Here is a 17136-nt window from a genome sequence, read left to right as displayed (position 1 = left end):
CTTTCTCAGGCAGGAGCCAGTTCCAATCTTGAGGCAGCATGTGCTGGCTGTCTAGTTATGGGATTAGAACCCACCACCTTACATTGTCTAGGTTAGCTGTCCTACCTAGCCTGATCTAGAAACCACAACACCACTTTATATATAGGAGCATCAGAATGGCCATGCTAGGTCAAACCAGTGGTTTCTTATAGATAGATAGATAGATAGATAGATAGATGCATGTAACAGTAGGGTAGAGGATGATAAAATACAAATAGGATCAGATGAGAAACAGTGGCATGAACAATAATTGAATTTAATATATCATATAACAATAGACAACTAAAAGTGTCAATATTTTCAAGGGCTTATCTGCAAATTGTTGCTGTCTAAATGATAATATGGGTGAATGTGAATACCTTTTATTAAATGAGAATATTGATAAAGTAGGCAACACAGAAACTTGATGCAATGAGGATAATCAATGGTCATAGTGGGGTACAAAATATACCAGGACAGAATAGTTCATTCTGGGAGAGGATGACATTATATGTAGAACTGAAATAAAAATCTTCAGTGAACCAAACTGTACCATAGAATCTCTATGGCTAGTAATCCCATGCTTAATAATAAGAATGGAGCATTTGGGATATCACCTGACCAGGATGATGGTAGTAACCAGGAAATTCTAGGGGAAATCTCAAAGGCTATATAAATAAGCAACTTGATAATAGTGGGTGATTTCAGCTATCCTCATATTGACTAGATATATGACACCTCAGGGATGGACATAGAAAGAACATTTTTTGATACCTTAAGTAACTGCTTCTTGGAGCCGCTAGTCCTGGAACTCAAAAGAGGAGAGGCAATTCTTGATTTAGACTAAAGTAGAGCACAGGATCAGGTCCAAGAGGTGAATGTAGCTGAACTGCTTGATAATAGTGATCATAACAAAAAAAAATGTCTCCGAGGGAGAGCCATGTTAGTCTGTAACTTTAAAAACAATGAGTAGTTCTATGGCACGTTAGAGTATGTCAACACTGCCGTATTATTTCAGCATAACTGACATTATTCCAAAATAACACAATCCGTGTCTACACCACAAGCAGTTATTTCAACATAATGTCAAAATACTGTCTATTTGGAGGACTTCCTACTCTGATTCCAATAACCCTCATTTTAAGAGGAGTAAGGGAAGTTGGAAGAATAGTGCTCTTCCTCAGACTTCTGTGTAGGAAAGTCAAATTTGCCTAAAGCTGAATTAAGCTATTTTGACTTAAGTTATGCAGTTGATGTAGCTCAGGGGTTCCCAAACTTTTTGACACGGGGACCAGTAAATCCATTCACAAACTTTTGGAGGACCAGTAATGTTCATTTGCATATGTGCATATTCATTAATCAAATGATGAATATTCAAATAAGTTGTTTCTGGTCCTCCTAAATCTCCCAGTGCCAGCTTTAGCAAAGCTTTTGATATGGTCACCCACAATATTCTTGCCAGCAAGTTAAGGAATATGGATTGGATAAATGGGCTGTAAGACAGACAGAAAGCTGGTGAGACCAGGGTTTCCCAAACTTTTTACTTTAGTTGGAACCCTTTTTTTTCAGTTCTGCTTTTTGCAACCCAAAAATATAAACACATTAAAAACAAACTGAGAAAATACCAGACATAGAACATGTCATATAACATGTCTGGTATTTTCTCAGTAGGTAAGTTGTATTATCACTAGATGTATCAGTTTGTAGTTTCGAACTGCCTGGCTGGTAAATGTGCTCAGGCTGCACGAGTGTGTCTATCAGCCAGACAGTTCACAACTACTCGAGGGGTTTGTGCTTTGTGGGTGGGGGGGAGAGGGGAACGGGGTCGGGTCAGTCCCACTCCCTGCAGGCCGATTCATTCCTTCCCCCTGCTCCCCTTGCTGTGCCTCTGGCCAGCCCCATTTCCCCAACCCCCTCCCAGGCAGCCAGTTCTCCCCCGCTTCTCCTCCCAATCTCCCTTGGCCAGCCCCACTGCCTGCGTCCAGCCCTCCTTCCAGCGGCCACTTCTCCCACCCCACCCACATCTTCCCCGGCCAGCTCCCTGCCCCCAACCTCGCACCCCCGGGCAGCCCTGTTTCCACCGGCCCCTCAGTCTCTCCAGCCTGCTCTGATTCCCCCGTCCAGTTCTGCTTCCGGTGGCCAGCTCTCCCCTCCACCTCACCCCAGAATCCCCTGGCACCTGCACCTTCCCTTAGCCCTGCACCCTCCTGGTGCCTCCTTTTCCCCTCTTTTTCCCTAATACCCACCCCCTCACCTGTCTCTGTCCGATTCCCCTCCTGCCCCTCTGTGCCCTCACACACAATTTGTTTTATCCCGACTTTCCTCATGCCCACCCCTTCTTTCAAGCCTTCTCCCAGCACCTCCCCCTCCAGCGCCCTTCCCCTCTCCTCTCCTCTCCTCTCCTCTCCTCTCCTCTCCTCTCCTCTCCTCTCACAGCACCTCCCTCTCCACTCCTCTCCTCTCCTCTCCTCTCCTCTCCTCTCCTCTCCTCTCCTCTCCTCTCCTCTCCTCTCCCAGCACCTCCCTCTCCAGCGCCCTTCTCCTCTCCTCTCCTCTCCTCTCCTCTCCTCTCCTCTCCTCTCCTCTCCTCTCCTCTCCTCTCCTCTCCTCTCCTCTCCCAGCATTACCCTGTCCCCCTCCCACTGACACCTCCCCTGCCCTTTCCCTCATGGTCTGCACTTGGCCCCCTGGCATTTGTCTCTCTCTCCCACACCCCTGTCCCTTGGTGCCTTCCCCTCCCAACCTCTTCTCCTTCCACCCCTTTCCCCACCCCTCTCCTTTCCTCGCCGCCGCCGCCGCACGACCCGGTTCCCACCTTCTCCTTCCACGTTGCGGGGCGGGGGTCCGCGCTCAGGCCCCGGAGGCCGAACCCGGAGCCAGCCAGGCCCTGCCACATGCCTTTTGAGGGTTTCAAAACCCCGGGCCGTGACGTCACGTCCTCCCCGCCCACGTGCAACGCCGCGCATGGGCGGCAGGCGGCGAGGAGGAGCTGCGCACGGCAGAGACGTACGGGGCCGAGGGGGACGCTCTGGGGGCGGGGTGGGAGGACGCGCGGGGGCAGGGCCCACTCCAGGCAGAGCCGGGGAGAGACCCAGCCCTACATAGCTCTGGAGCAGGGCCCCGGCTCTTAAGTCGCCGGCACTTCCGGGTGCAGGGGCACGGGGCCTGATTTCACCGAATGGGTCGAATCTGCCTAAGGGCCAGCAGCCACCAGGCACGCTGAGGCCTGGCATTTTTTTTCCACAGCCCAGTACCGGGCCACGGACCATAGTTTCAGAAACGCTGATGTAGCTCAAGTTGCGTAGCTTATTTTGGCTTTAGTCCTGCTGTGTAGACATGCCCTCAGAGACTAACAAACAAAGGAGACTCCAGCTCATCTGGAGAAGTGGGTTTTGCCCATGGAAGCTCATACTACATATATGGGGAAGGGGAACATGACACACAGATGAGGAAGTTAGTTAAAAAGAATATAAAAGGCACAGTGCTGAAATTGAAATCACTTCAAACTACATGGAATCTTTTTCAAGGCATCATAATAGAGGCTCGATTAAGTGTACGTGACATTTAAAGTAAAGAAGCCCAAGGAATGCTCAACATGGGTAAACAGAAAAGTAAAAGAGGAAGCTAGATTGCAATTGCAAAAAAAGGACTCCTTTAAAAAGCAGAAGTTAATTTTTTTTGAAAGAAATTGAAAGGAGCATAAACTCTGGCAAAACAGGGTAAAAATATCATTAGGAAACTCAAATTAGGAAACTCAAAAAGAGCCAAAAGTTGTTTAAGTACCTCTGAAGCAGGAAGCCTACTAAACAGCTGTTGAGACAACTGGATCATGGAGATGCTAAAGGAGCACTCAAGAATGACAAGGCCATTACGGAGAACCACAGTGCATACTTTGCATTGGTCTTCATGGCTGAGGATGTAAGGGAATTCCCAAACCTAAGAAATTCTTTTTAGGTGACCAACCTGTGGAACTCTCTTAGATTGAGGTGTCATTAGAATGCATGGATAACAGTAATAAGTCACTAGACCAGAACATTTACTGATACCACTACTGGTCACCATATTCCTAAATGACTTGGCGAAAGTGGATAAGGGTGAGGTGGCAATGGTTGGAGATGATCCAAAACTACTTAAGATGGGTAAGTCCAAAGCAGCCTGCAAAAAGTTCCCAGGGATCTCACAAATGGGTGTGGACTAGGCAACACAATGGCAGATGAAATTCACCATTGAGAAATGCAAAGTGAGGCCCACCAGATAACATAATCTCAATTATAGAAATGATGTGATGGGGGTGAAAAATTAGCTGTTATCACTCAGGACAGAGATCGTGGAGTCACTGTGGATAATACTCTGATAATGTGCAATCATTGTATCCTGGCCTATGATACAATTTTATTCGGGAATGAGGAGTGGACCAGAGAATCATTCATGACTAAGGTTAAGATTTTCTTAGCCATTTTTAGTAAAATCACGTACAGCTAATGGGTAATAAACAAAATTCACGTCAGCCTATCACCTGTAACTTTTATTAAAAATAATGGGGGGAGGTGACTGATAACGGGGGGGTTAAAGCTCAGTCAGGAACCTGGAAGCCTGAGCCCCACTTTTTGAAGTGGTAGGGTCCAGCATCTGCTGCTAATAGCCCGCCATGGTCCTCACCACAGAGCCGGCATCTCTGAGCAAAGCCAGAGTGACAGAACTTTGGAGCGCCGGCAGCAAGTCCAGCTTCTGACAGCTCTGAAATGGTTTGAAAACCATTGTTTTGAATTGACAAGACTCTAGAGCATCCTCAAGTGGGCATTTTATTGATTACACCCAGAACTTAACCGGTTAAGTTGGTAACTCAAGTGGTCATCTTCTGCTCACCAGGAATCGTATGAATCACACACAGTATTTCAAAGTTAGTGACATATTCGGCAATATTACCTGCCTCATTTTATGTGTGTAGGAAGGGGGCCTGAAACATAAGCCCTTGTAGAGGAGTCCTAAGACCTAGGCTGAAGTAATTAAAACATTGCAGCTATAAAGCAAAATGCAATGCTAGCAAGGGTCTGGCTCATGGAATCTGGCCACAAGGGTGATGTTGCAGAAACACGCCATCGTAAGTAGACTTTGTCATAAGAATATATATGCAAAGACGTTGCAGAAAGGTGGTAACGGAACTCCTCAATACCAACTGCATTCCCCAAAGACTAAGTCTAGACTGCAGGCTTCTTTCAGAATAAGCTTTTTTTTTTCAGACGAGATCTTCCAAAAAAACTTCTTCCGAAGGAGAGCGTCCACACTGCAAAAGTGCATCAAAAAGGCAATCTGCTTTTTCGAAAGAAAGCATCCAGACTGAATGGATGCTCTCTCGCATGTAAGCTGTAATTGCTATCGACAAAATTGCCACCAGAACACTTGTGCTTTTTCCCCTTTCCTCTTCTTCCAAAAGAACTCCCTCTTCCCCGTCCACACACGCCTTTTGCAAAAGAGCTCTTTAGCAAATAGGCTTCTTCCTCATAGAATTAGGATTACCAATGCAGGAAAAAACCCTCTGTTCTTTCAATTTTCTTGTGGAAGAATGCAACTGCAGTGTGTATGTTCCTCAAGTTTTGTCGGAAAAACGGCCAATTTTCCAACAAAACTCTGTAGTGTAGACATAGAGGGTGTGTCTAGACTACAGGGTTTTGTTGACAAAAGTGGACTTTTGTTGACAAAACTATACTTGCGTCCACACTACCTTTGAGTTATGTCGACATAACGTTGACAAAAGTCAGCAGTTTTGTCGACGTATGTAAACCTCATTCTACGAGGAATAACGCCTTTTGTCGACAGAGTTCTGTCAATAGAAGGCATTATTGCATCTACACTGTCCTTTGCGTCCACACTGTTATGTCGACAAAGCGGCTTGCTTTGTCGACAGAACTGGATGTAGTCTAGATGCTCTATGTCGACATAAGTTTTGTCAACAGATTCTGTCGACAAAACTTATGTCGACGTAAGCCTGTAGTCTAGACATACCCAAAGAGAAGAGGGACATGCTGACCCATTTTAAGAATAAGATCAGGATTAGATCATGATGGACAGAGATATTTTGATTGTACTAACATCTAACATGTACAAAATAACAGGCTGCCCCTGGATACATGGATGAGTGGAAAGCTACTATGTCAGAGTGTGGCACCCTGATAAGTCAGGAGTAATATGTGATGCATTTGCATGTGTATAAAGATGTATCTAAGAGTCAATGTATCTTTGGCTGGCCTACTGAAAGTCCCACCATTCACTGAGGTGGGCCATAAGAATGGGCACACAGGTGTGACTGTATCTGTAACCAGGGGCCAGTTGATGTTTCTGCTTTCCTCTTTCTCCTCATTTCCTGTTGTGTTCATTCCGTAGTCCCTCCTGTGTTCAGCATCCTCTCTGGCAGCCTCTCTCTCAATGTGCAAAATATGTTGCCACATTTCTTTTGTTTTTCTACAGCCTGCAACTGAATAACTCCAATGTCGCACCATTTTCACTGTTTTCACTCATCTTGCTGCCTTTCTGTCCCTACGGCCTCTTCAAGCAAACGGAAAACAGAACAACCCGGGTAACCCCTTTGACAGCTCTCCAGCCTCCACATATAGCCTCACTTAAAATCCCCACCCCAGTGTAGGAACTGAAAATCTCCCACAGACCATCAGGCTGTGCATTTTACCCTGGTCCCAGTGCCACTGAAATGGACTTTCCTGAGGCGCAACCTAGAAAGAGGGTAACACTAAACCCCCTGGGCCTCCTCTCAAACTGTGAGGCTGTGACAAATTGCAGTCCCCTCCTGGTCCTGCACTCACACAAACATTTTCTGGCAGGACAAACCCAGCTGAGTTACATGAATATTTCCTACCGCCATTCCTGGACTAACCATAGTCTCCGGCCAATTTCCCCCATCTCCCCATCCTAAGACCCTGGCCCTGGCCAGAAGCTAGGGTTACATAATACACGTACCTTCGGAGCTTCAGGGGTAGCCGAGTTCGTCTGTTACAGAAAAAACAGCATATGGTCTGGTAGCACTTTATAGACTAATGAAACATGTAGATGGGATCATGAGCTTTCATGGGCATAGCCCACTTCTTCAGATGACCGGAGTTATGAGTTGGGGATATGAAAACTCGAAATAAATAGGAGAGGGGAGAGAAAGAAAAAGGGAGGGGGTGGGAGACAGAGCCCCGCCATCTTTCACTTGCTCTCATCCACCCTCACTTGCTCATTTTCACTGGGCTTGGGAGGGACCTTTTTGTTGCTTCTGCCAGAAGCCTGAGCAGTGTAGGTTTATAACTTGCTCTGCCCCTCCCTCAATATGGAGGGGACTGTGCACCAGGCTCTGTTCCTGAGCCGTTTTCCCTTTACACTGCAAACAGCACCGTGTTTTAGATAAAAAATACAAACCAGATTGACAAGGTACCAAAGCTAGATTTTAAATAATTCCATGTAATAAATGTACGGTTTAAATAGATTGCCTTAGATACTGAATGAAATCACAACCTGAGTTCTATAAACTAGAATCATAGAATCATAGAACACTAGAACTGGAAGAGACCTTGAGAGGTCATCGAGTCCAGTCCCCTGCCCTCAGAACAGGACCAAGTACCATCTAGACCATCCCTGATAGATGTCTTATCTAATCTGCTCTTAGATATCTCCAGAAGTGTAGATTTCACAACCTCCCTAAGCAACTTATTCCAGTATTTAACCACCCTGACAGTTAGGAAGTTTTTCCTAATGTCCAACCTAAACCTCCTAATCCTTGCAGCAATTTAAGCCCATTGCTTCTTGTCCTATCCTCAGAGGCCAAGGAGAACAATTTTTTCCCTCCTCCATGTGACACCCTTTTAGATATTGCAAAATCCAGCAAATAGGCAGGGTTTGAATCAAGCAGTGCCTGGACCCTGATGTTACAAACAGTTCACCAATGTTTCATACATGGGCAGCGTCTGCTCCTTTTCAGCCTGGTTCCACCCCGCAAGTCAATGTCATCGTCCCCCCAGCTAGGTTTTCAGGTGTTTAGTTGTAGGAAGAGTGAGACCAAGTGTGGATGTCACTTCTCCATTTTATAGCTTCTTTCATGTGGAGGGAACTGCATTGTCGCAAACAAAGCCCTCGCCAGAGTAAATGGAAAAGTACACACAGAAGATGGACTCCAGCGTCACATGAGCTGGTCACATGTCATGGTATGCTTCCATGAGTCATAGCAGGGGTCCTTACCCATGTTCTAGCTAGAACGTCCTCAGGAAAGTCCATTTGGGGGGAAGGGGATGAGCTTCTTGTGATAATTGACTGGACCTCAAATGGAATAGTCCATAATGTTCCAGCTAGACTTGATGTAAACTATTCTGTGGCAGTTACCATGGGAGCAAACACATTTGCAGCACAAGCACATAGTCAATATTTGAAACTTCACATACAAAAATGAGACATGCTTACAAGCAGAATAATCGTAGTCAGCAAAACACAACTTCTCCATAGACACACAACATGTTTTGTACAAGAGATTTTTGCCATTACATAATAGTGGTGAACATAGGGAATGCCAGGCTGTTGTTTTGGGGTACAGAGCATTCTGAGATGTAATTTTGTATTTTTGTATAAGAAATACCTCCATATCATGGACAAGACTGCGTTGTGGGCTGGATCACAGGAGAAAAGCATTCCTCAGCAGAGAGCCAAGGAAAATGAAGGCGTGGTTTCCCCTCCACTCATCACACATGCAATACGTGACGCACCTGAAAATGTCCCTCTCATGTTCTTTGTTCAGTGAGTGTCTCCTGAATGTTTTATTTCTAACCTTAGCCTCACACAAATCAACAACTCTTTTACCACAGTATGTGAGGAGTCATTCGCCTCCTCAGTCCTCATCCTCTTCCCGTACATACCAATGTAGTGTAGCCTACATTACATTTTTTGAGGAGTAACATTAGTTCGAACCAAGGGGTTTGGTTCGAACTAATGCATCCCGGCATGCACTTTCACTTTCAAAACAGCTGTTCAGTGGAGTAGCACGCCCGCGAGATCATGCTAATGAAGCATGGGATATTTAAATCCCCGCTTCACTGACTATTTCTAATGCCTACATTTGCATCCCTAGTTCAAACTAGGGTGCAAGTGTAGACATACCCTTACAAATTACAAAGACAGCCTCCCCACCTTTTGATATTCATAGTAACTCCAAATTAGCCTCTTAATTGACTCTTACAATAAGCAATTTCCTCCTTCCTTGTCTCTTTCTCTTCCCCTCGCCCCTACCTTCTATTCTATGTAGCTGATTTGTTTACTTCTTCATTGTATTCCTCTGCTATATAACGGTCATTCCATTTCACTTTCAGAATATGATCTGAAGAAGTGGGTCTGCCCCACAAAAGTTTATCACCTAATAAACTATCTCGTTAGTTTTTAAAGTGCTACATGACTGCTTTTTTTTGTTTTACCAAGTTCAGACTAACACGGCTACCTCTCTCTTACTGGGTCTAATATGTATTTACACTTCTTTTTATATATAAGAATTAGATACAATGCTCCTGGCAACTATTTCCCAAGTTATCTGCCAAAACACTAGCGCTTTCAAAAGCCTAAGCAGAAACTGGAAACATGATTAAAGAGCCCTGCCCTGCCATCGGACACCCTTGTAGCTGCAGGAGTTGGGGATGCATGGAGATGATCCAGTGAGTGACAAGGCAAGGAGAAGTGAGAAGCTCATGGGACGAGCAGCAGGAGGGCTTGGGGGAGAAGAGGAAGAGTATGGATAGAACTTTGGGGAACTCATGTCACAAAGGGAGGGGCCAATTACAAACAACAAAAAAGTGACAACTCACTGAGTTGTAAATAGACTTATTCCCCCATTGGACACACTGACACAGCACAATCGGGTCAGGAAAGGGTCTAACACCTGTCTTACTGTCTAGTAAGTAACAAAGATTGGCTTGAGAGTGGACTCACCAAGAGAAATTTAGGTCCTTTTATGAGGAAATAGCCTGAACAACTTGTCCCGGATTTGCGTAGTCCTCATCCCATAGATGATGGGGTGTAACATGGGGGCCACAAGAAGGTGCACATTAGCAATAAGAATGAGGACATGCAGGGGCACATTGTGATGTAACCGATGCATGACAGTGGAGAAAACATCTGGGATATAAAAGATTAAGATGGCACAGAGGTGGGAGCTGCAGGTCCCAAAGGTCTTGAGGCGGGTGTCCTTTGTGCGGAGACTGAAGATGACCCTGAGGATCTGGATATAGGACACTGTGATGAAAAACACATCTAGACTACTCACAAAGATTGTCACAGAGAGACCATAGTAACTACTGACACGAATGTCGGCACAGGCCAGAGTTACTACAGAAATGTGCTTGCAATACGAGTGAGCGATGACATGGGTTCTGCAATATGGCCACCACCTCGCCAGAAGGGGATACGGTAGTATAAGCATGCCACCACGCAGCACCACCGCCAGGCCAATCTTGACCACCATGCCATTTGTCAGGACACTGGAATATCTTAGGGGATGGCAGATGGCCATGTAGCGATCAAAAACCATGGCCACAAGGATCCCAGACTCCACCACTGTGAAGCAGTGAATGAAGAACATCTGGGTGAGGCAGGCATTGAAATATATCTCCCTGGCATTGAACCAGAAGATGCCCAGAGTTTTGGGCAGGGTGGATGTAGAGAGGACCAGGTCCGTGAAGGCCAGCATGCAGAGGAAATAGTACATGGGCCTATGTAGGCTCGACTCTGTCTTCACAATGAAGAGGATGGTGAAGTTCCCCAAGATGGCTATGACATATAGAGTGCAGAAGGGGATAGAGATCCAGACATGGGCCATCTCCAGTCCAGAAATACCCACCAGAATGAAGGTAGAAGGATTGTTTAAGTTGGTTGTGTTGATGTCTGTCATGGAGTAGGGAAGGTGTCCAACTCTAAGGTAGAACAGTGTCTCCTGCATGCAATGTGCATTCCACTCACTTCCTGTATGTAGCCAGAGTCTTTGGTGACATTTCCCGTACAAATGCCTGGATGGAGAGACAATGAGAACATGAGACATGACATGCACTACCGGAGGCTTTACTCATTGGTATGACGGATTAGTCACTCTTCACACACAGAAAAATATTTTCCTGATTCAAGAAAATTAATTAGGAACCACTGACCATACTACAGCTTATTATATATATAATGGTGCTCCATGCATCAGCAGTTCCAATACATTGTTGTGTGGGAAAATTTAATTGGAACCAGCAGAAAACAGAAATGTGGATACCGGTTATCCATCTCTGTTTCTTATTGCAATGAAATCCACGTGGGAAAATTCATGCAGTAGGGATTTCCATATTCACCTGGTTGCTCAAAATCTGAGAGTGGAAAACAACCAAACCTTTGCGAAGACCTGTGCCAGCGGAAACATCCCAGCTAGAACACACCTCATGGAAGAGGCTTGAGTTTTCTTGCTAGCAGATGAATTTGCAGCAGTGGCCAAAAGGAAGACATTGGGATACCTATGGAGTGGGATGGATAATAGCCTACTCTTGATATGTGTTTATTTTATTTTTTTGGTCACCCAGTTTCTATAAAAAACTAAACAGAGAAACAGATGAAAGCGGAGTTCCCGGATAGTCTATGACATAGGGGAAAACTACCCTATGTAGACTTACTGGAAATTCTCAAATTTTTCTGCTTAGAGAAGAGACAAACAAAGGTACATGTGACAGAAGAGAGGGAAATAAAGATAAGGACGTATTGCATTCAAATGGACAAAGAGAGAACAGTTTCCAATCAGTGGTATCCATAGATATGTAGGGTATGTCTACACTGCAAAGCTATTTCGGGATACCGGAGGTATCCCGAAATAGCTACCCTGCATCGGTAGCAAACGGACCAAAAGTCGAAAGGGCCTGGGATGTTTAATGGCTGTGCAGAGCAGAAAGGAAAACAGACTTACACTCTGCCCCATCCTGCCCATGATGCGCTGGGTTTGTCAAGCAAGCGAGCTCCTCAGAAAGAGAGGGGTACCTGTGAAGTCTGAGGTGGAAGTGTCTTCCTGGTGTATTCCCTTCAGTGTCTTCCTGGTGAATCCCCTTCCTGGTGTATCCCTCTTTAGAGCTCTATGATTCTAAGCCGTGCCCCACACCTTTCTCACTGCATCATCTTCAGCAGCCTCCCACGCCGAGAGCCGACCCAGGTGTGTGCCCTGTGTTTAATATAGCTCTGTGCCGTCTCAGGGGATTTGCTCAAGGTCTAGGTGAGAAGCAGCCTTTGAATGTAAACAGGCTGGAAACAAAGCCTGTGGGTGCTAATAGGATATTGATCCAGCTTTAGGAGTCAACAATGATTAAGGGACCTTCCCAAAGGGAGAGGAGAACTCCCGGCCTCTGGGCTGACTGAGAGGAGTTGGCTGCTCTGGGTATTTCTGTATATTTGAATGTTGTAATTGATTAACAAGAAAATAAAGGATAATGCCTTGATCGCCACCGGTTCGGATTCCCGGTAAATGCGCAGGGTAGACAGACAGATCTGGAGGCAGATGGCTGAAGGGAAATCTGAGCACTGATAAGACTGTGAATTTGGAAGTAGAGATCAGTCATTCTCGTCAGCTTGGGAAATGGATTCACAATCTAGCAAGGCCTGTTGGGTGACGCCCTTCACTGGGGGTGCGACCTGGAACTAGGGCACCACTGAGCCCTCTAGCATACCTGTCTGGGCTCCCTCTCACACTGTGTGGCTGTGACGAGCTATGGGCCTCTACAGGTCTGGTGCTTACACAGCCAGAGTCAGGGACATACCCAGCAGCAGTGACATGAAGGATTTCATTAGCTGCCCATGCACCAATAACAGAATGGTGCCAGTCACTTCCGCCGATGTCCCCTGCCCACAAGCCCAAAGCTGTACATCACGCCCCATTCCGGAGCAGATTTCCTTTTTCATATCAAATAATAAAGTGTTCTTGGAATTCACACCTCCAGATCAGCTGCTAGAAGTGGGCCTCATCCTCCCTGATTGGATCCACCTCGTCATCTCCAGCCTGATTCTGGCCTGCATATTTATTCCTGCCTCTGGAAATTTCCACTCCATGCATCTGACCAAGTGGGTCTTTGCCCACGAAAGCTTATGCTCCTACACTTCAGTTAGTCTATAAGGTGCCACAGGACTCCTCGCTGCTTTTGTTTTGAATGAGAAATATAAAACAGATTTTTTAAGCATATGCCGTTCAACTCTAAGGCTACGTCTACACTGGCGGGTTCTTGCGCAAGTACAGCCGTCCACACTGCCCGCCCGCTCTTGCGCAAGGAAATGTACAGTACGGCGTGGGAAGAGAGGGCGTCTTGCACAAGAGCTACGCTCTTTCCTAACAGGCGTAAGGTCTCTTGCACAGGCATTCTTGCACAAGAGGGCAGTGCGGACACGTGGCAAAGGCTTCTTGCGCAAGAACCGGCCTCTGGGAAAAAAACATAGGTGGCCTCTCTGACACTCCGTACGTGCAGGTGGAGGGAAGGGGTGGTGATGGGAGTGGGAAGTAGGGGCACGGGGGCAGCCCTGCAGTCAGAGGTGTAGGTGTGGCTTCCTGTGAGGCCTGGTCCAGCATCACCTGGAGGGCTTCCCGGACCCGCACCACGTCGCGGTTGGTCTGCCGGGTGGCAGCCATCTGGGGCTGCTAGTAGGCCTGGCCTTCTCCTGCCATCCACCCCGGGAGGAAGGCCTGGCCCTTCCCCTCAATAATGTTATGCAGCACACAGCATGCTGCGATGATCTCTGGTATGTGCTGCACCCCCATGTCCAGGCGGGTCAGGAGGCACCTGAAACGTGCCTTCAGCTGCCCAAAGGCGCACTCCATGGGGTTGCGGTCTCAGTCCAGGTGGGCGTTAAAGGCGGTCTGGCTGCGGTCCAGTCAGCTCGTGTATGGCTGCATCAGCCAGGCCATCAGGGGGTAGGCCGTATGCCCCACGATGCAGACCGGCATCCTAACGGCTCCGATGGTGAAGTCCCACTGGGGGAAGTAGGTGCCCGCCTGCAGCCTGTGGCACAGGCCTGAGTGCTGGATGATGCAGGAGTCTGGGCCCAGCAGGACCACCCCACATAAATGTCCTGGAACCAGCCGTGGTGGTCCACAAGCGCCTGGAGCACCACCGAGCAATAGCCCTTCCTATTGATGAACCGGGCCGCTCGGTGCTCCGGCGCCTGGATGGGCATGTGGGTCCCATCCACGGCTCCCCTGCAGTTCGGGAACCCCAGGGTGGTGAAGCCAGCGATGGTGGCGTTCAGGTCCTGGGGGCGGATGACCCTCTGGAGCAGCACATCGTTGATGGCATGGACGACCTGCAGAGGGGCACATGGGAGCACAGGGGATGCACGGAATGAGACACAGTGGGTACATGGGCCCTTTGGGTGTGCTCGCCCTCCCTTTGATGGGCCCTCCTCCCACACAGGCCAGAGTCCTCTGCCCCTGGGTGTTCCCCCCTATACCAGCAGGGCTGTTTGCAGGAGGGACAGCATGACCCCCTGGGTGTGAGGCTTCCCCCTGCCCCTACAGCCTCCCCACCCCCCCAGGCTGGCCCCTTCCCTCCCCCAGGGTGAGCCCTTGGTCCCCCGGGGGCCTTACCTGCTGGACGACCACGCCGATGGTGGACCTGCCCACCCCGAACTGGTTCCCCAGGGAGCGGTAGCTGTCCGGGGTGTCCGGTTTCCAGAGGGTGATCACAACCCTCTTCTCCACGGGGATGGCGGGGCGCAGGCAGGTATCCTGCCTCCGGAGCGCAGGGGTGAGCCAGGTACAGAGCTCATGAAATGTCCCCCTGCGCATCTAGAAGTTCTGCACCCAGTGCTGGTCGCCCCATTGTCCCAGCACCAGGCGCTCCCACCAGTCCCCTCTGGTTTCCTGGCTCCACAGGCACCTGTCGGTGGTGGGGTGGGGGTGCCCGAGTGTGGCTGCAGCATTGCTTCCCAGTCTCCAGTTCCTGCTGAAGCAGTGTGGCTCCCTGCTGAAGGACCTCTAGAGCCTCAATGATGGCCATGAGGGGACATTGCTGGGTGAGGTCCTCCTTCGGATCCATGGCTATAATGAGGGCAGCAACTGTGCCCAGGGGCACTTTCCAGGGGCTGAGGTGGAGGGCACAGCTGTGGCTCTTGTGCCTCACAGAGGTGCCTCAGCATGCAGCCACAGGGAAACGGCCATCCAGGGGTCCCTTTAAGCATGTTTCCCAGTGGGGGTCCGGTGCACGCCCACAGATTCCACTGGTGACCTCTTGATATGGCCGAAGTGGTTCTGGGGCCAAGTTCTTGCGCAAGGGCGTCCCGACAGTGTGGATGCTCTCTTGCACAATAGATTTTGCGCAAGTATACTTGCGCAAGAAGCTGCCAGTGTAGACATAGCCCAAGGGTACGTCTGCACAGCAACATTATTTCAATATAACTAGCATTATTTTGAAATACAGCCGCTCCCCGAGTTGCGAACGGTCAAGTTACGACTGTTCGCACTTACGACCAAAGCTCCCATGGAGCGGTCGTAAAGGCGGTCCCCGAGTTATGAACGCGACCCGCGCTTACGAACAGCACGGTCACATGTAACTCAATGGGGTCCGAGTTACGAACAGATCGAGTTACAGCCAAGTGTTTGGTCTGTAACTCGTTCATAACTTGGAGAGAGGCTGTAACTTAGTCCATGTCTACCTAGCAATACTGTCTAGACGAAATACTGTATAGATGAAATGTCGAAATACTGTCAAACTGGAGGACTGCTTACTCCAACTCCTGTAACCCTCATTCTACAAGAAGTAAGGGGAGTTGGAGGAAAAGTGCTCTATTTCAAAATAAGTGCAGTGTAGACACTCCCAATTTCAAAATAAGCTATTTCGAAATAAGTTACACAATTGACGTAGGTCAGTTTTGCGTCACTTATTTCGAGCTAAGCCCCGCAGTGTAGACGCACCCTAAGTGATTATAAGTATCATGGAATCATAGAACACTAGAACTGGAGGGGACCTCAACAGGTCATCACATCCAGTCCCTGCCCTCACGGAAGGACCAAGCTCCATATATATCCTCCCTAATAGAAGTCAATCCCACCTGCTCTTAAATATCTCCAGTGATGGAGATTCCCCAACCTCCCTAGGCCAGTGGCTCCCAACTTTTTGGAGCATAGGGACCCCTTTTCAAACTATTCATGTTATGGACCCTCCCCCCAACAGTATAGCTGTGCCTGCAGCCTCCATGTTCCTTAGCCCATGCTGCTTCCTGCAGCTCCCATTGGCTAATGGGCCCTTGCCCACTGGTCTTCTACCTCTGCGGCATGTAGCTCAGCCATACAGTCTGCCCTGCCCGTCTACCACTGCGATCCTGCTGGTGGCTAGAGGCACGGGGCCTCTCAGCTCCCAGGCTCCATGCTGGCAGCCAGCACATCCCTCAGCTGGCGCTGCTTCCTGATCTGAAAGGCTCCATGCTTCACCTAAGGCTCTGTGTCAGCTAGGGACATCATTCCTACACAGCCTTGCTAATTGCCATTGCTGGACCTAACAGCCATGAATTTATCTAGTTCATTTTTGAACCCTGTTAAAGTCCTGGTCTTCACAATATCTTCTGGCTAGGAGTTCCACAGGTTGACTGTGAGCTGCATAAAGAAAAACTTCTTTTTGTTTTTTTTAAACCTGCTACCTATTAAATTCATTTGGTGACCTCTAGTTCTTATGTTATGGAAAAAAGCAAATAACTTTTCCTTATTCATTTTCTCCATACTCACCATGATTTTATAGACCTCGCTCATATCCCCCATCAGCCTCCTCTTTTCTAAGATGAAAAGTCAGTGTCTTTTTAATTTCTCTTCATATGCCACCCATTCCAAATCCCTAATCATTTTTGTGGCTCTTTTTCTGAACCTTTTCCAATGCCAAGATATCTTTTTTGAACTGGGGCAATCACATCTGTAGACAGTATTCAAGATGTGGGCATAACAGGGATTTATACAGAGGCAATGAGATATTCTCTGTCTTACTCTCTATCCCTTTTTTAATGATTTCAAACATTCCATTTGCTTGTTTGACTGCTGCTGCACATTGAGTGGATGTTTTCAGAGAACTAGCCACAATGACTCCAAGATCTCTCTCTTGAGTGGCAACA

General features: G+C 47.8%; 1 protein-coding gene across 1 annotated transcript; it reads right to left on the bottom strand.

Annotated features, from left to right (window-relative positions):
* Nucleotides 1-9982: 9982 nt before the first annotated feature.
* Nucleotides 9983-10930, bottom strand: LOC102447441 (olfactory receptor 52K2-like). The gene has a single exon (XM_025188208.2). The coding sequence runs from the start codon at nt 10928-10930 to the stop codon at nt 9983-9985; it is 948 nt and encodes a 315-aa protein (XP_025043993.2).
* Between the last annotated feature and the right edge of the window lie 6206 nt (nt 10931-17136).

Source organism: Pelodiscus sinensis, chromosome 1, assembly GCF_049634645.1.
Source record: "Pelodiscus sinensis isolate JC-2024 chromosome 1, ASM4963464v1, whole genome shotgun sequence".
NCBI lineage: Eukaryota > Metazoa > Chordata > Testudines > Trionychidae > Pelodiscus > Pelodiscus sinensis.
This window is presented reverse-complemented; position numbering and strand designations above follow the sequence as displayed.

Coding starts and splice junctions, on each gene's coding strand:
- LOC102447441 (XM_025188208.2), bottom strand. CDS start 10,930: ATGACAGACATCAACACAACCAACTTAAACAATCCTTCTACCTTCATT.